Source organism: Siniperca chuatsi, linkage group LG10 (assembly GCF_020085105.1).
Source record: "Siniperca chuatsi isolate FFG_IHB_CAS linkage group LG10, ASM2008510v1, whole genome shotgun sequence".
Taxonomy (NCBI): domain Eukaryota; kingdom Metazoa; phylum Chordata; class Actinopteri; order Centrarchiformes; family Sinipercidae; genus Siniperca; species Siniperca chuatsi.
The window spans coordinates 11,994,061-12,014,266 of record NC_058051.1 but is presented as its reverse complement, the minus strand read 5'-3'; the positions used below and the strand labels follow the sequence as shown (position 1 = coordinate 12,014,266).

General features: G+C 38.3%; 1 protein-coding gene across 3 annotated transcripts in view; it reads right to left on the bottom strand.

Moving 5' to 3' along the window:
• Window positions 1-7,177, bottom strand: part of LOC122882739 — a 37,889-nt gene extending 30,712 nt beyond the window's left edge. For 2 of the 3 annotated variants that reach the window (XM_044210445.1, XM_044210444.1), the window contains exon 1: window positions 6,503-7,176. In XM_044210445.1, coding sequence (XP_044066380.1) covers window positions 6,503-6,505 — 3 coding nt within the window. In that variant the 5' untranslated portion in view covers window positions 6,506-7,176. Of the gene's footprint in view, window positions 1-6,502 lie in introns of all 3 variants that reach the window. The other variant, XM_044210443.1, reaches the window with a different exon arrangement.
• Between the last annotated feature and the right edge of the window lie 13,029 nt (window positions 7,178-20,206).

Sequence of the window (20,206 nt, the reverse complement as noted above, 5' to 3'; positions counted from 1 at the left end):
ACAAAATATTTAACAATGAAAAAAAATATTAGAAATATTTAAAGCATTTGGTTCCAAAAATGCCGGTTTTCATGATTGCTACTGTACATTAATTTCAATAGCAAATTAATTTTGTCTTTACTTCTTATTATTTATATAACTACTGTACCTCCCCTTAGTTTATGAGTCCAATGAAGTATCCTCACAAATATTTAGTTTGTGTAATATTATGTATACAAAATTCCTGAGAAGTATGTGAAGCACAATAAGCACAATTGATGTGATTTGTCGAATCTTCAAAGCCTCTACTGACACTGATACTGCCTCTAAATAAGCACGAAAAGAATCCATTTCCTGTGTTTACTTCTGCAGTTTTTCTTAGTAAAAAAAAAAGAGCCGATATGCATAAATTCCCCACTGAATCACACAAACTATTTTAAACTATTTTAATTTTCGTTTTCCTGCTGCCCACACAAAGAAAAGCTGAGGGACAGACATGGATTTATGTACAGGAAGTAGTTCTCTCATCCCAATTCATTATTACTTCTGCGAGCGTTATGGAATTATGTATTCCCAACAATCTTGACTTTTCAGGAACTTTGAACAATATATTCTACTCAAATGTGTATTAAAAAGGGCTAGACAGATGAGTGTGTGCATGTAATCCTCCAACCTAATCAAAGGTATGGGCGTTTCTAATTTATTAAAATGATGAAGCTACACCGATTAAGATAATGTCAATCAGCAGGTGTGACCTGTGTTGCAAATGCACCCTTTTTAATGCTTCACGTCACTTTAGATTGATATAATAGTGATATATTCATGTAAGATATCTGATATCACACTGGCAGTGAACACAAAGCATTTTTGGCAGCATTTTTTCCACACAAAGGATTAATCGGCTTACAGGTATCCTTTGATCACATTCAGGAGCCTTAAGCCTTACAGCTCAGTTAATCATGCCTACAGTGAAAAAGTTAGTTATTGTACAACTCAAACAGAGTAGCCAACACAAGAAAATGTCTTATTCTGTAGCACTAAAATTATTTAAATCCTGTTAGGCCTTCTGTTTGGAGAAGACATTTGGGCAACCTCAGACTTTCCTATGAATTTCTCAGTGCACAGAGGGAGACTTATAAAGCAATGTCTGTTATCGTCACACAGAGCTTTCACCTTTGTATCCTCCTGCTGTGCCTCATTAGAAGACAAATCAGAGGAAGTATGAAAGCTCCTTAATGTAACTTTTAACCACCTGGAACATTTGTAAATACTGGTGGCCAAATTATATGCATCAGCTATATTCCTATTGACTCCAGGGGCACTGTTCTGTATTTGACCTCTGACCTTCCTGTGGGGGAAGGGAAGGCAAAAGAAAGAATAATTTATTTGTCAGAACTATTAACATTTAAGCTATTATTATAATTCTGGTCAGTTTACATGACCATTAAGTTTCCAGACTTCCTCTCCACCTCACCATTCTCAATCTCAGAAATTTCATTCTTAAAAGGTTCTGTAAATGAGATTCTAAACATTAATATAGCAGCAAACAACTCTTTGCTATATAAAGATATAGCAGAGTAATGGTGGCTTGAGCAGAGGACGATGTCACACCCCCTCTATGTATGTTGTTATCACAGCTTCTCTGTGCTTTGTTTATATAGCCGCACCGGCCGCGTGTGCGTTAGTGCACGTGAGTCCCTCATGTGAAACTGCTTGTCTTTTCTCATCTAACGCGGTGAATTAAGGATTTATTTCGACCAAACCAGAGTTGGTGACAGTAAAAAGATTAACAAGGATGGTTTTGAATGAAGTGTGTTTTACGATGATCTGCAAGGTAAAAATTACTGTATCTGTCCTTTAATTCATAAACGTGAACTCAGACTCAATGTCAGATCCAAAACAATTTTAGTCATTGCTATGTGCCATTCAGCGATTGATTCTCTCTAAACCACAGCTTAACATGTTTGCATTGATGCAGAGCCTGAACTGTTCGACTGCTACTACTTCCCACCAAGTTGAAAATTGTTATTCCACTCACTGCAAAAAAATGAGTGCTCTAGAATAAATGGTATCTCTGCTACACTCAGGTGTTAGCTATTGTTCTGTATTTCCCACTTGATTAATACCTTATACTTAAAAAGTCATTGAAGCCACCTATTTTTCTAGACGGTATGTGGCCAACTAACAGGAGAAGCAGGTTTTGAGCAAGAGAGATTGATGATGTAATGTGAGTGCAGATTACTTTCTCTATTATAAAGTATTTTTAAAGTATTGTGTAAAAGCATCTTAGTAATTAACTGAAATGCACAACAAAACAATATGAAAACTATAAAAATGTACACTATTTTGTCTATTAGATGTTTTTCCTCATGGCATATTCTATTGTTTCAAATCCCTTTTGCTTTGCAATTTGTGGGATTTTAACACTCCATGTAAGACTTCAAAAGCAAAAACAACAAAATCATCATATAAAGACTTTTAGCATCTACGCTCTTCTTTTTCACCTGGAAGGACACCCCCACTAACATCTGCGTCACAGAACTCTGATGAACTGCTGTTTTCAGCCTGCTGCTCTGTTGAGCCATTCACTGAAAATGACAACTTTCTGAATGACAGCAGCTCACATAACACGCGCCCTGACCAGGAAACACCGATCATGATGGACAATCTTAACTATTTTGTAATTTGGAGGAAAATTCAATTGTGCAGTAAACAGATTAGCGCTGACGCAGAAGTTGTGCAGTGGCAAACCACAGTATAACAATCGATAGAGCACAGAAGTACCTCACACCAGACAAAAAATATGGTGACGAAGAGTCTCCTTGTTAAAACAGATAGATGCCTATAAAAGTTGAGATTCTTTAATGGTGAAGAAGCAACATGTCAAAACTATTCATCACATTTTCTGAAAAGTTTCCTTCAGTTGTGAATTACATTTACAAATCTGTAAATCAAACTTAAAGCATTATTTTCAGCAACTACAAACTAACTTAAATAACTGATTAGCATAATGAAGGCACTATCTTTGCTATGTCTTTGTTAATGTTTATGTATTTTGTGTCTAAGGAACTCATTTCAAAAGGAGATGGTTCATCTCAAGGAGTTTATCCTACAGTGTTGTGTCTATTTCTCCATTTCATTTCATTGTTATCCTCAAATTACCTGTATTCAATATTTTTTTCTTCACTGTGTCACTGTAGACAATATTATAATTTGACATTACAAATAAGCATGAATCTGATCAAATTAGAGGTGCATGTAGTTGCATTGACAATTTTATTTTGAATTTTCATATATTGGAACCAATTCTTTGGATGTTTAATGCTAGTTCACTGGCTCCCTATATTGTTGCTGCGTTATACAACAGCCCAACCAGAAATTCTAGATCAAAATACACATTATATCAGATCTTTTCAGGTTTCCCAAAAACATCTAGTATGTCTTTTGAGCATTTTTTGTGTAAATAATTTACAATTCAAGGTTATTTACAGTTTGGAAATCTGCGGCAGGAAAAGAGATTACTCAGAGAAAAGGTACCAAATTCCATCTTTTGTCGAGGGGGGCTTTACTATTTTGGAGTAAATGGATGTACCTATACAACGTTGTACCTTTTAGTCTAAAGGTGCAGCTTTTAGGCTAAAAGGTACAAAGAGAGTCGCAACAGCTTTTTTCTCTTTTTTTATTTCTTTTTCTGAGTGCAACATCTTGTGGCTCTCTACCTCAACACACCCAGAGACACCCGAGCACAAACACAAACCAAATTACACTGAGGTCGGACATAAACACAGGCTGAGTAGAGCTACTGTACATGACCACTGAGGCACCGAGATGGCCAGACGGTATATTTAGTAGCTTCACAGGGATCAGCAAATCGGAGCTTGCGGAAGGAAAACACTAATCATGACGGCCTTGATCAGCTGGACGGTTTGAAAGTGTCTGTAAAGTAGCAGTCAGGAGGTAGTGAGGCCTGTGTTTAAGTCATTGAAAACACGTCAGGGAATTATGAATGAGCCGAGACTTTAAGCACGTCTTTAAACTCATCATGAGTGCGTTGACGTGTCTGCGCTGTGTGTGTGTGTGCGAGGCGTGTTATTATATCAAAGTGTGGCTTAGCTTTCACTGACACACTCATATCATCTGTAATTAGCCCACAGCTGTGCTTAATGTAACTCACACCGGCAGATTTCATAACAAACAACCAGAAACGATCACTTAGATACAGGAAAAACAGGTGAAAACACAGATGAACTACACTCAGTCATGCAGTCATCAGACCTAACATCAAAATATATGACATCAAATCTTTTAAATATATATATGTTGAATCCTAAAATTGTGCAGACACATATACATCCAATTATTATCACACTAACTGGGACTTCATAAATCATATAAAGCTTTATCTAGTATTTGAATATATTCATATAATGTGCAGCTCTGCAAAAACCTTGGCTGAAAAAGACTATTAGAAAACCTTTGATGCACTGAATCTCAAAACTAGACAGGGATGTGAGCAGTGTATATTTTGCTCAGAGAGTAAAAATTAACACTTTGCAGTTGTCCACACCCATCAGAGTTAAACACTTTAAACAGCTGCCTCAGAGCCACTTCAGCTCAGTCAACGCGTCAACTCGAAGTTACTATCACTGAAAAGTTCTCTGTATCATTGGATATGCTGTGTACTCTGAATGCAGATGCTGCGTAATTCCTAGCCAAAGCAACATAAACGAGTGGGCTCCGGGTAAAAGCGAGGCAATGATTTGTAGGTTTGCAAACAGAGCTGTTGAGCTGACTGTTGCGTATTTCCATTGACTCACCAGGACGGGACAAGATGTCTTTCTGCTGAGAGAAAAAGGATGCACTGTGTAACCTGGTCAACACAGGAACAAATACCCAAACAGATCACTCCCAAAACAGGAATAGTCGGGTTAATGGGCTTCAACGACATGGCAAATATGCAGGGAACAGGGTGGGAAAATCATAGCGGTACACACACACACACCCAGAGTGTCCTGCCAAATCAAACCTACAGGAGAGCTGGGCGGGCATTTTAAAATTCAGCTCCCTACATAATATCCTCCCAGTCAGTTAGTGCCAAACAGTATCTACTTTATGTACAACCAGGCACACCCTCTCTGCAGCTGAGGTTGGTGTAACATAGAAAACCATCAGGATATCCAGGCTGAGATTCTCAACTGGCCAAAATACAAGAAAGTGTTGAACTTTCAAAATCCAAATCCATACATCAGACAGCACTGATTTCCAGACTTCCCTGATCTGATGCCATAGGATGGTTTCTTCACACCAGACCGACTCACATGCCAGTAAATGGGGATCCAGGAAGGAGGCAGATACAGTGGCTGGTTTGTGGAATCTGCCTTAATGATGTGTAACCTGAGACCTTCACCTTGAGTCAAAACACTCCAGGACAGAGCAGCAGCCAGCGTAAGCTATGGGAGCTATGCTGTACGTTGTACACAGTCAGAGTACATGCATGCTTTAACATAAAAAGCTACTTGTCAGGACGTAATAAATAATGACTGAAGTAATATTTAAAAAGGAGACAGTGCTGTAATTGTCATGTCTTGCATGTTACAAGGACATTCTACATTAATGAATCATTTAAGATGTGTTAAAAGAGGCAAGGTGTGTATTATAAGATGTTTAGGGCTGCTAGTAATCATTTTCTTTAACCAGTTTATAATATGTCAGAAAGTAGTGGAAAATACCCCTTACATTTTCTCAGAGTGCAAGGTGATGTCTTCAAATTACTTGTTTTGTCCGACCCACAGTTCAAAATCCAAAAGATATTCAATGTACAAAAGACATAAAACTGAGAAAAGCACCAAATCCTCACATTTGAGCATCTTGAATCAGCTAATGTTCAGCATTTTTGCTTTATAAATGACAAATAATGAATAATCTAAATTGTTGTTAATTAATTTTCTGTTGATAGACTAATCCATTAATCGACTTGTTGTTTCGGCACTAAAGATGTTATTCAAGATTTTCAAGTCACCTTCTAAAGTACGAGTAACATAAAGCACCCTCTGCTGTCATCTCAGAGAGGTGTGTGACAGGAAAATAATGGATTAGGAGTTGAACGCCAGGAAGCTGAAACTTCACAGAACATCCAACACCTTTAGACAGGTTGGTATAATACTGTCATATAAATACAAGCTCAGGATTTGACAGAAGTCTGCCAAAACTTTATATTAGCAAAATAAATCAGTACCAACAGCTCTTACACTGTTACTAAAAGCTTCTGTATAACAAGAGCCAGAGTGGTGAAAAGATTTAAGATAAAATTCTGCAATGTTACTTAATAACTACATATTTTCAGTAGTTCAGTAGTACATGTTAAACTCTCAGATCAGTTTAAAGTAAAATTATGATTCAAGGGTTAGAGTTATAGCAAATAACCCAAACAAAAAAGACAAAATCCTGTGTTCACTCTGAACAAAGACAGAACAGAAAGGAAGTAAAAGCATCTCACAACAAACAGAGCAGATTGTCACATTACCATCTTCCTTACTGCATGCTGTCAAATAATCCAAAAGGAGTGATAATAATCTACGGAGCTGCTGCTCCTGCTCAGTGACTGTTGGATCAAAAGAAAATCCATTCTTCCCAGACACTTGTTCACAGCTGTGTGGGGACAACCTTAAGCCAGCCGGATGAGCATTCGTCAAGTCCTCAGCTGAGCTGCACTTAGTCTTTGATTTGTCCTGTTTCCTCTCCCTCTCTCTCTCAGTCTGTCCCTGATTTACTGTGCTCTCTCTGCTTTCTGTCTCTGCTTCTCTGTCTCTCTGTGTTTGCTTGCTCCGTCTCGCAGCACCTCGAGTGCCGGGTGCTATGTTTGTCTGAGAAGGGCAGGGTGACCAAACATGAGGAGAGGTGAGAGAGAGAGAGAGAGAGAAAGCCAGAGAGAGAAAGAGAGAGAGAGAAAGGGAGAGACAAGCCTTGCAGTAAATCCAAAAACATGCACGTCGAATTCTTAGGTTTTTTTCTGTGGCATCCTCTTACACTATGCACACACACACACACAGAGGCTCAATAACACGACCATAATTAACCTATAATGCCAACAAGGAACTTGATCCTTGATACCAAAAAGCCACTGCCAGCCAAGCCGACACAAAATGATACACCAATTCACAGAATGTTTGTGTGTGTGTGTATTTCTATTACTGACGTTTTGGGGATATAAATCTGGGCGAACTGTCACACATTAATCCTCACATAGAGACAAAAAGATGGTCCCTATTACATTTTAGGGTAAGGGTTGAGGTTAGGCATGTAGTGCTTATGGTAGCAATTAAGTTAAGTCACTAGGGAATTCATGTAAGTAGATGTAATGTCCTGTGACAAAAGTGTGTGTGTTGGTGTCAGATTGAAGGGAGATGAAGAAGAAGATAGAGGCGACTGTAATTAGGCAGCTAATTCAAGTTCTTTTCATTTGACTTATAAAACTGCACTCATGACAAGTACATATATAAGTACATATGTGTTTGTGTTTCTTCGATGAAAACACAAACATTAAAACCACACATCATTAAAGATTTTCAAAAACACTGCTGCACACCTTCACTGATGCCAAATAAATCAATTTACTCTGTTTTGATTTTCAAGAAGAGTTGAAATGTGGTACGGAGCCCCCTAAAGATCATGGCAAGAATTTTTTTAGGACTACTTTTGCATTCCCTCGCAATAAGCTTTGTGTTCCCTATCAATATGTTTTGCGTTCCCTCGCAATATTTTGTGTTCCCTCGCAATATGTTTTGTAAAAGTAAACTAGAGGCATGAATTGAAAATATGTGCATGCACTAGAGTCAATAATTGTACCCTGTTAACAATACAATATTTGTTTGATAAAGTATAAAATTCAAAATATATCCTAACAAAACGTCATATTTAAACTGCTTACATACAGGTACAAATATACAAACATAATAAAAACATCAGAAGAAGCACTTTGGCCGAAAAGACATGAACCAAAGGTGGAATGGCTAGACTACCTATTATATCCATTTTAGTAAGATACTGTATAATATTTAGTTTAGTATAATAAAGTTGTTTTATGGCTCCTTGTTCTCTCAGTGTTAAACACTGATGCATTTGAGAATCTTGGATTATGCTGTTAAATAAAAAAATATTTCTGTAAATACAAAAACAAAAACGCTAAATAAGGCATTGAAACAAAATACAAATTTTGACAAAATTTTAGTTGATTAAATTTCTGTCAGTCGACTAACTGATTAATCGACTAATCGTTTCAACACTAATGGGTACTCAAACTGGGGTATCATATCGTCATAATCAAACAATACCTAGCCCTAACTGTATGCACAATGGCTGATGTGATGCACCAATAAGAACAGAATGAAAACAACTTATTCATCATAATGTATCTGAGAGTAACGTGCCCTCTGCCTCGACTTCTGCAGTTGAGAACAAGCCCGAGGACAAACGTGTGTTGATGTTGTTGTTGTCATATACTGGAGCTATCATTGTTATCCTCATGGTCTGCCTTTCGCTCTGCCTCCCTCTCTCTGGTCCTCCTCCAGGCTCTGTTAATGCACTGACTCTACTGGGTGACAAGGCAAATGTACAAAAGTCACAAAGGGACACAGAAAGAGAGAGAGAGGGAGAACAAGAGAAAAAGCGGCAGGGAGTGGGGATGAGAGAGAGAGAGAGTTATTGTGTGTGTATGACAGCATGTCTGTGGTATTAGGCTTGAGCAGAGCGAGCATGTCCTAGCCAGAGGAGAGAAGCTGTTGATTCAACTGGTCATAGCCAAGGCCTTGTCGCCCTTGTCCTCATCTCTCTGTCTCTCTCTCTGTCTCTCAAATCCCTTTCTTACTCAGTCTCACTCTCTCTCCCCCCTCTTCATTTCACTCATGCATATTATAAACACGACATTTTACTTCATCCCAAATCTCTGCCCCTCCTTCTTTGCTTCTTTGTCAGGTCATCATTGTGAATTACAATCTGCACAGAACCAGCTTGCCTGGTTAAAAATAATGTTTAACAAAAATAAATCCATGAAAGTGTGTGTGTGTGTGTGTTTGTGTGTGTCCTTAAAAACTAACTATTCATCCTAGCAGAGAATGACAACCACTTCACTGTGACTCACACATTCATACGGGGTGGACATGGGCTATGTGAGGTTCAGACGAGGATCACTGCTGACATAAAAATTAAATCCCTACTGTATGTTGCTTTCTCATGCTGTTGCTGTATTTTAATATCCACATATCCTTAATTCAGGCTTCTACATTTCTCCAAATCATAGCTTTACATGCTAGATGCACTGTAGCTGCACTACATAGTTGAAAACTGTGCAAACACTACAGCTTGATTTGTCAGATCTGGAACAAATAAGAGAAATTACAAACAACTTAGAGAATTTGTTTTAACCTGACTGGAAAACCACGGTGAAGTTTAGGAAAATCAGTGTCACTTAAATTGTCAAAATGTAAGAATTGAGTCTTGAATAAATAAGTGTCACACATTTGTTCCACTCACTGCACTGCAAAGCAAATCCACAATTTAGCAATCAGTTAAAAAAATCTCTCCACCGCCAGCTATCAAATAGCAATAAAATATCCCCTAAAATAATAATTAACAATAACAAGCTATTTAATGAATTCACCTTACACTTACAAGGTAGGAAAATTGTGATGTAAATTTTTCACTATTTTCGGACATTTTATAGGCCAAACAACTTACCAATTCATCAATAATGAAAATAATCATTTGCTGCAGCCCTTGTCTGGTCAGTCCATGGATGAATTAGCTTGAGACAGATGTAATTTAATCTTAATAGATGTTAACAGGGTTAACATCAGACATGTGACTCAAGTCATTTGGTCCAAGTCTCAAGCAAGTCCCATATCACAGGTTAGGTTAAGTCGAGTCCCAAGTCAAGTTACTTTTTCCTCCAAAAGATATTGCAGTCTTACCTGCAGTATCCGGTCTTTATAAAGAGAAAAGACAGAGGTATTAGTGCCTGTCTAAAACCAGGTATTTTTAGCAAGACATTGGGACATTTTGCACCTGTTTTTCTGGTGACAAAACTGGGTATTTTCACCCAAACCTTTGGGGTATTCTCACCCAAAGTGTTTTTTGTGCCGAAACTTAACCAGACCTTAAACACAGTGTTGTCACAACATGAAACAGAATTATTCAACTGATAACAGCCACTTAATGAGGCATTAAATGAAACGTAGGAATTTTAAAATGCGATCGATATTGAAACGGACTTTGATATTCAACGGATCCGTGGTTTGCAGAAACGTAAAGTTACAATGTCAACATATTATTCCGGTAATTGGGTTGATTAGTGATATCAATCGTTATCAGGCTAACGTTAGCTAGAGTTGTGAGAAAACAAATTGTATCTAGCTAAGGTTAGCTAACATCAGCCGTCACAGACACTTACTGATCCGAATGAGTTTTCAAATGACAAACAAAGTTTGATGTTGTAGTCTGGCTGTCAGAAATCTTTGATGAGCAGGTCTTGCATTCAGCAGTTTTTCCTTCATATGTGAAACTCTTGAATCCTAAAGTGATGACTCTTGGCACAGGCATGATGATGATGATCTGATCTGATTCAGAGATCTACTAATCAGGTAATGTCGCGAGGAGCTTGACTGACAGGGTAGTTATCCAGTCATGACAATGCCATTCCCAGTGGGGGGTCGCATAGCAGATAACGTTACACAGACACTTGTAATGTCAACATTGACAACGTTGAACATTATTAATATTTTAAATGTAATATTTAAACTGAAAACACAAAATGTACACAAATAAGTCATTCAAGTCATCATGTCTCAAGTCAAGTCACCATTCTTTAACTTCCAAGTCGAGTCTTAAGTCATTTATTTTCTGTCAAGGCAAGTTGCAAGTCATCAAAACAACTCGAATCCAAGTCACAATGACTCAAGTCCACATCTGTGGTTATCATTAAACATGGGATTCAAAAGGCATCATGTGATCATGTTGACACTCCCATAATCTGCATTGTGCATATTCTCAGCAGATGTTTTCCTGACTTAAATCTTTTACATTTATTTATTCATTTAGCAGACTGACTTAAATCGTATAGTTTATACTAAGCTTGGAAAATGCAGCCTGGATTTTCAAGGTCCATTGTCTGACACCTCACAAAGGATAAAACATACCATAAAAAGTATTTGCAGGTAGTATTAGGTTTTTATCTGCACTCTAACCTGTCATCTTACTATTCATCCTCCCTGTGAATGTCTGTGCAACATTAACAGCTCCAGACATGTAAAAACAGCCAATAAAACAAGCCTGGCGATCTGAATGTAACACTGGCTTTACTGTATTTGGAAGCAGCACTGTCAATGTTAGAGCGGATTTAAAAAGGTGTGTGTGTTCATGAGTCGTACTTTGTTACAATAGCAAGAGTGTTTAGAAGTTGCTAATCCCAGCCAGTGATGGAAACAAACGCACCTTGAGCCTTGGCCTTCTATTTTTGCCTCCAGCATTCTCAGCACTTCACGCATGCATCGTTCCAAACTCTGGCTTAAGCAGCTAGCACCTCATTACCATTCTGTAAAGCAGTTAACATAGCTGAGGATGCATTTCCTCCAGTGAGTAAGCGGGCTGCACAGGAAGTTCATATTGTTGACAGTTTTATGAGCAATTGGCTGCTTCAGTGTTTCTTAAACTTTTTTAGAGTCCTTGAAATGCAGGCATGTTTCTGGTGGTAAACAAACATACTTTCAAGAGCTTGAATCCCATACAAGCAGTGGCTGTAGATTTCAGAAAGCTATTTAATCAAGTTTAGATTTACATTTTTGACAGCATGGTGATGCTCTTATCTGAAGCTAACCCCCCTCTATTATTCAAGCTATTATTGGCATTTTAATGAAATAATTTAATCATTACAGTCTCTTCCCCATTAGCCAGTGGGTTTCTTCACACCAGTGAAACAGCACTCCTCTATATTGCTATGTTTGGTAAATATCACTCAGTTTGTGTGAAAGAGTGTACTGCACTCCTATGATAAAGTTTACTGATAGGAAGCCAAGTGAAGTTGGCATTCTGTGGATTTCTTTATTTTACAACAAAGCACCAATACTAGAGTGTAAATATACTCCAACACAAAACACATTCAAAATCTTACTTAAGTAAAAGTACAGAAATATTATCAGCAAAATGTACTTAAAGCATCAAAAGTAAAAGTAGAAGAACTGCCCCTCACGGGGCAATTAGTTCATTAATCGATTTGTCAATAAATTAATTGGCAACTATTTGGGTAATTGATTAATCATTTTGAGGTTTTTTTGTTTAAATGCCAAAATTATTTGGTGTCAGTTTCTCCAATGTGAGGATTTTCTGCTTTTCTCTGCACAAAACACATCCAGGACCATGGCCCACATTATTGGCAATAATACAATACAGCCAATCTTGTCTGTGGTAAAGCTGATGTGGCTGAAAGTACAATCTTATATTGTATTTATTGATATTTTTAATCCTTTTGATAATACATATCTACATATTTATACATTTTCTCTGAAATGGCATTAGGATTTTTTTCTAATTATAACTCCTAACCGCCCTTTTAGGAATTCAATAAAATGGAGTTACCCAGGTTCTACAAAAAAAAGCATTTCATATATGCTTTAATAATAAATAAATAGTGCTATTGGTAACTAACTTCTGGATGAAGATGCAAATCAAGACAGTTTTATTCTCAAAGAAAGTCTGATTGAACAACTTAGCTTCTGCTGGCTGGGAACAGCTGTGACCTGAACTCGGCAAGCTGCAACTGATCTGGTTCATGGTGTCTTTTTTGCAGCAACAGGTCTATTTTCTGCCCAGTATGGTATACGGTGTTGAACAAAAGCTCTTTTTACGGTTCTACCGGAAAGCATAATTAGATACGTCATTACTGCATGGTATGGCAACATATCAGTAAAGCTGAAAGCTCAAATCAGTAACCTGGTGCAAAGATTATCAAACCATCTGGACAGGAGAAAAGAAAAGATTTCAAAAGAATTTGGCTCTAACTCGAACTGAAAAATACTGTTTATGTGTCTCTTGATCTGTAATCAGTGGTCAGTGGACAAGGGTTAGAAACTGGCAAACAACTCTATGGTTTCTCTGTTGCAGAAGTGCACTTAGCTGTATCCACATTGGTTTTCACTCAAGCAGCAACCACTACAGCTGATCCTTCCGATGTCAATCCAATGTGCAAGTGCCTGAAGATGCAGTACCAGTAATAACCACTAGATGCTGGCTCCCTCTGCGTGGAGGTCAAAGGTCAAATTTCTTCCTACAAGTCAATATAAGCTGAGATCTCAAGAGCTTGCTTCCCTTTTCTAATTTGTGTCTTTGTTGCAATTCTAAAATTATTGTAACATCAAGGTTAAGAGGGTCATGTTTTGGGTGGGGTGTGTCTACCTTGACTGACAGGTGTCTGAAAACTTCAACACACAGCTGCGGTGAACACCACCTGCTCATCCCACCTCACCTCCATTAAGGCTCCATGCTGTTGCATTAAAGTGAATTTTCTTGCTCCAAACAAGTAAATTCAACTCCAGTTTGGTACAGCAACACTATGAGCATGCTGGTGAAGAAACTAAACACGTACTGACCCACTTTGCAAAGGTGCAGACAGGAGTGGCAGGAATGTCATCATTATGGTCGTGACACCCATGTGACATACAATACTTAAAACTGTTCACTATTCCATTGGATGCTAATATTATACCACACCAATGCTAAACCCAGTATGGGCACAACAGTGAGCTACAGAAAAACTCAAACAGTCTTTTAACAGACTCAGGGTCTTTTAACAGACTCACCCAGGAGATCTAAGCTGCGAGATTCAACACTGGCTTTACAGTGACAGCTCTGGGCTGAGAGAGACAAATTGATCCAGTGGGGGAGTAAAGGAGAGGCATCTATTTTGGCTGTCCAACTGACTGTGTGACCCCTCACAGCCTCCTCTGGAGCTGACCCTGCCAGTCATAAATCACCATGAGCTGTTTGGGTCACTCTGAATGAACTGTGAGGCTGACTGGAATTTTTTAAACATGTTGTTCTCAAAAAAGGTGTGTGTGCGTGTCTGACAGAAATATGACGCCTACAGTAGCCAGATTAATAAACATAATAGACAGGCAGGCATGACAGGAAACTGGGACATTGATTAACGAGAGTGAAGAAAACCTAAAATGACCAAAAGAAAAAGAGGACAGACCATACATTTTGCAAAACACTGAGTATACAAGTCAAGCCATTCCATCCATCCACAGAGCTTTTAGAAAGGTGTGGAATAAAAGTACCACTTTTCCTCCCAAAAAAAATATGATTCTGTATTAATCATTTTAAAAAGTTTGACGGGTCCAAAATGAATGTTTTGTTGGTATCACGTGGTATAGTTGCCAATTAGTGTGGAATAAACAGACACTGACATTAGCACATATTAGCTATCTTAGCTTAATAGTCCGAACAACAATAACCCATAAAATTACAATTTTGCATATTTAAACAACAACTACCGACAGCCATAGTCCTTACAACCTTAACTAATGTCACCAGTAATTGTCACCAGTTAGTCAAAATTAGAAATATAACAGCTTAAGTTGAGGAGCTACGTTAGCATTAGTGACGGTTGCGTCCAGTTACCTAACGTTATAGTTCCCTCAAACAATGTAACGTTATAACGAAGATGCGTATCAGAGAGGATTTAGAAGTGGGTCAGGGTCCAACATAACCGATGGCCTAGGGGTCAGTAGCCTACAAGTTTATGCAGTGCAACTTGATTGACTGGTCTGCTTATGAAAAGACGGTCACTCTTCTTTAAGAACGGAGTGGACGTGGGATCCCAATATATTACCAGTGTGGCATGTTGAAGGTAAATTAAAGTTCTAAACTACTGTAAATCTGCTCATTATAGTGTTTAGACCCAAAACGTGACTGTTATTGAGGGTGTCATCTCATTAGCTTAGCCCTATGCTGAGGTACTTGTGGCTAGCTAGCCATGTAGCCAACTGCATTGAGCTCAGAAGTAACGGTACTCACGTTAATATAAAAATCTGAAAATGCTGACATGATCATACAGTCGTCCTTTCTCCCTGTGGCCATTGTTGCTGTGTGGTGCTCAGATTATTTTTTATAATCCGCTATGAGATTTGTTTTCAGCAAGAAAACACTTTGACTAATGTTAGGTCAACACTACGCTAACACTAACGCTAGCTAACGTCATTTTTCACTGTAGCTGTCTAATGTTGAGCGCTGTGGGTTTTAATAGCATCCCTACAACGTACTGTACTGTACTCTTTCATTGGATTAAAATGTGAATATTTACCTAATGTCTTATAGTGTAAGGATGATTTAAATGCCATTTTACGGTAAATATTGCAATATAGGGCACCAATAATTATCAAATGATGGGGAAAAAAGGGTTACCTAAAGCTAGCTAGCCAAGATTACCATAGATAACGTTTCATGAAACAAACTGGCAACCACTGGAATTTAATGGAAGGGGGGAGGTGGAGTCATCTAGTGGCTGGATGTTATCAGTGTTATCAATAGCACCTTTAATGACCAACTACAGTAATCTCTATTTAAGAAAAGTAGTCAGTCTATAGCCTTGACCCAGTTCTGGCCTGCTGGCAAGGTCTTAGGGACCTTTGTGTTTGACTCATTCAGTGTGTGTTCCTTAGGCTGGTTCTAATGCCATGACTGCCATATGATTCACATGCAATACTGACCTTGAATATCAAGTCACACCAGGCTTGGAGAAAAAGTCATTGATCACATCACCATCAAACTGCAGCAGGAGTATGGATTCACATTTTCCTGCGGTGCATTTTCCAGTGGTTTCTGTAAATAAACAAGATTAAGAGTCTACAGCCATTTTAGTGGCTCTGTGAGACTGTACTTAGGCACAGCGGTGCTTTTATATACGAAGTACAGCTGAGGCTGATGGGAATATCATTCATTTTGCAAGTACTGTAAACCGAATTTTGGTTTCACCAAAGTGATTACAATTCATCCTAAGGGAGACATGAAAAGCCAAATTACAAAACACGAAATTTCATGGCAATCCATCCAATAGTTGTTAGGAAACCATGAATGCCTGGACCAAATATTGTGCCAATCCATCTATTAAGATATTTTAAGGATAAGTCAAAACTTTGACCTACTGCCAGTACTAGAGGAAACGTCAGAGGAGCACCAAAGTCAGTATGATTCATCCGCTGGGAACCATGAATGTCTGAACAAATTTTCATGGCCATCCATCCAGTAGATGTTTAGATATTTCAGTCTGGACCAAAGTGGTGGACAGACCGACCAACAGACCGACATGCTGCTAGTGAGCTAAAAAGCAAAGATACTGGCAGTTTAGTGAGGGGAGGTACAACTGTGTTCTACTGATGAAACTCATCTTGTTTTTGACTTGACTTAATAAACAATATGGTGAAAATGGTGTGGGTTTTTAGTAATTAGTTTTTTCTTTTATATTGTTTTTTGTGTTTATATCTGCATTCTGTGTAGGTTTGTACAGAAGGAATAGATCTGAAATTGGGGGGGGGACCACAAACATGGAATTTTCTTAAGAAGTTTTACAGGTATGATCAATGTAACATTAGCTAGCTAGCTACCTCTAAATATGGATCTGGCTGGGGATAAGTTAATTCACTTGAGGCGGTAAACACAGTCTTGTTATGTTTTTAAACCTTTTATTCTGTTGATGGGTAGACTTTATCTTTGTTTGAACAAAATTACTTACAATGCATCTGTCACAGGACTAGCCTATGGTCCTAGCAGTCACCAGTCACCAGCCACTAGACTCACTCACTGAAGATGCAACTCAGAGATGCTATAGAGATGGAATCTGGGAAACGTAGTCCAATAGCAAGTAAAGGTATCAGGATGAAGTAAACTGTTAACTTCATTTCCTAAATTCCCACTGAGTTTAGTATATGCAACGGTTCAGACCACTGAACAGGATACATAGGGGGCACATAAATAGTGTTGTGTTTATGTGTGAATTATTTAAAAAGTGGAGTTGGCTTCTATTAATATATATATTAATAATATATATTTTCAATTACATAATTTATTTAGAAATAATTTACTGGGAGGGACAACTTCATGTTTTTCAGAAGTTGGAGGGGACCCCCTGGAACTGCACCCAGGACTCACTGCTGGTGGTCTGCCCTGGAAAGTCTGGGCCACTTTCCCATGCTCCTCTCTGTCTAGACGGAGACACACACACGCGCGCGTGCGCATTAAGGCTATGTTTTATCTCAGGGGAGCTGTTCAAAGATCAGAAAAGGCATAAAATCTTCAAAATATTCTTAACTAACTCCTCAAATCAGATTTCTGGAGGTCATCTTAAAAAAGGACAGACTACAACCATATGACATCACTCGTATATCACCAATCAAAGTATATGAGTCATGTTTCTTGCATCTACATATATAAATCTATCAACTTGTGTTAAAGAATCAAACATTTTAAAATATGTTGCTAAAATAAGAGGGGGAAACAAACATTATGTCATACAACAAGACCATTTTTTATGCTTTTTTGGACAGATTTTGAACAATACATTTCAAAAAAGGCCCATACGTACACACACAGCTAAAACACAGGAGACAGGTGACAGACCTAAACCCTTGAGGTAAAAGTAGGGTGGTAAGCGCTGGCCGGGGCGAGAACCTTAAACCAGGCCCGGGAACAGCATCAAGAGGCCAGCAAGTACACCTGTACTACAGAGTAGACAAACAAACTTCCCCAGCAGCTGGTTAAACAACACACACACGCACACACAAAAACCTCCAGCTTCTTATTTATAACCTCGCCCACACAGCAGAGAAGAAGCCCCAGAGCAGAGAAGACACAGCCACACAGACAGACAGTAACAGCTGGTTACAGGAGTGAAGCCGAAGGGTTCAGGTCACACAGGAGGAACATTGAACATTAGGTTTGGAAAAACATAGAGAGAGCAGTTTAGGGCTGCAGCTGATATTTTTTTCCACAACTGATTATCTATCAATTACTTTTTTTGACTTATGGTTTAAGCCTGTAATATCAAAAATAAGGAGAAATGCCCACCACAGGTTTCCAAAGTCCAAAGAGATGTCTTAAAATTGCATAAGGAGTATGCCAAAAATTAAGTCAAAATTTGTGTTATTTTATCGTCTTTCAGTTATTTCATCTATTCATCAACTAATTGTTCCTCGACTAGTTATCTTTTCTGTCATTTCAAAGGGATTATGATTTTTATGTAAAAAAAAAAAACCCAACTCTATCAATAAATAAACAGAAAATACAAATTAAGTTGAAAATATTCCCACTGGTATTGGTTTAAGTGCAACTTAAATAAGTAAGTCATTTCTAAGTTGAGTGTTACATTGCTGTTTTTGCAAATCATCATCTTTCATCTCAAACCAAAATTATTGCATGTTCATGAAATCATAAACTAAAGTGTTTTGGCATTACAAACTCATGTATATCCAGTAGGAGAAAAAAGATGTATAACAATCCAGTTAATCATGCAATTGTGTCTAAAATAATAACACAAGATGCAATGATGAAATTCAAATATCAGCCCTTGGAAGAGGAGTCAAATCTTTAATCACGCTAATTTTTATTCAGATGAGTGACACTTGAGCACACTGTCTTGCAAGTGTGAGTGTGTGTGTGTGTGTGTGTGTGTGTGTTGGTGTGTGTATGTGTGTCATCACATCATCAGTCTTAAGTTTATGTAACTGACCGCCAGCAGAGCAAATAGCTGGGAAGATTATCACCTCCTCCTTGGCTTCTGATTAAAAGGATATCTGCATGGATGAATTAATGCTCTTGATATGGCTTTTACTGGAGTGAAACATGGTCATCTGGGAGCTTATGTGTGTTTGAAACATTAAATTGACATTAATTAGCCATTATTTACCCTTTGGCATACAGACTTGATGATACAGTGGCAGTGTTGCATGATGTATCATTATAACATTTGGCTGGCAGTCCCTTTTAATGTTATCAGCATGTTGGATCTGCATATTGAATAAAATAATTCTTAAAATCAAATAATGCCAAAGTTTATCCAGCAGCTCAGTTAAATGAACGTTCTGCTTGATATTCATAATCAAGCTAGATCTGGGATCTCCAGCAATAACATATAATGCAGACATCTGTGTGGGTGATCTGTACCTTGGGAGCTTGAGTGTCAGCACTGTGATAAAATAAACACTTTAGGCCTCTTTTCTACAGTTCTAGTGATGTGTGCACATTTACGCACATCATTGGGCATTTACCAACTAAAGTGCCTGCGGAGATTATAGAGAAGACAGTAATATGACATTATGAATCCACCAAACTGTGACTTATAAATTAAAATCCGTTTCGTTCTGCAACAAAATCTTAATTTGTGCGAATGGACAGTGTTAGTTCAGCCGACAAGTCAATTAGTCACTACATAGTTTTACAACTCTGTCTGTGTTTTAGTATTTTAAGATGAAATAAAGTACATAAGCGATAAGTTGTGGCCTTTTATAGATTCATAGGCCATCCATCATTAGCACATAATTGACAAACTTAATGAATGTGGTTGCTCTCTACCTTGCGCGTCGCTCCCCATGTCCAGTCTGTGAGCAGTGTTGGAGTTACAGCAGGAATATGCTGCAGCAGCGCGGACAGCTACCGGAGGCTTCAAGCTTCGTCTGTCGGGGTCTGTGTGTCCACCTGGAGTTGTGGAGGGTCTTCTGTCGAGCCCCGTTGTTCGGGTCGGCGGTGGAGCTTTCCTACTCGTGCAGCAGAGTCTCCAGTGTCTGATCAACTGGGCAGCGGGAGCGCGCAGCGGGGATGCGCGCTGAGTGAGTGGAAATCAATGGACAGCTTCGAGAGTGGGTGGCAAGTGAAAGAAACTAAACGGGGTGGGGACTCAACGCATTTCTGGGATACTGAGCATCACTTGTCCACTCTTTATTGGCCTGGGATTTTTCTAGTCCCCTATAAGAAGGATTAATTACTCAATCAATAAATCAAATTTAACATTGCACCTTTGATACACATATGACATTTTGATTGTCAAAAATACTAATAAAATACAAAATGCAATAAAGAATTTCACCTGCTAGGCTAGATGAATTCGGAGGGATATTTTTCTTTATCCAAGATAACTGTTTACATGTGCTTTATCTTAATATTGATCCTGCTTGTATTGGTGATTTGATGC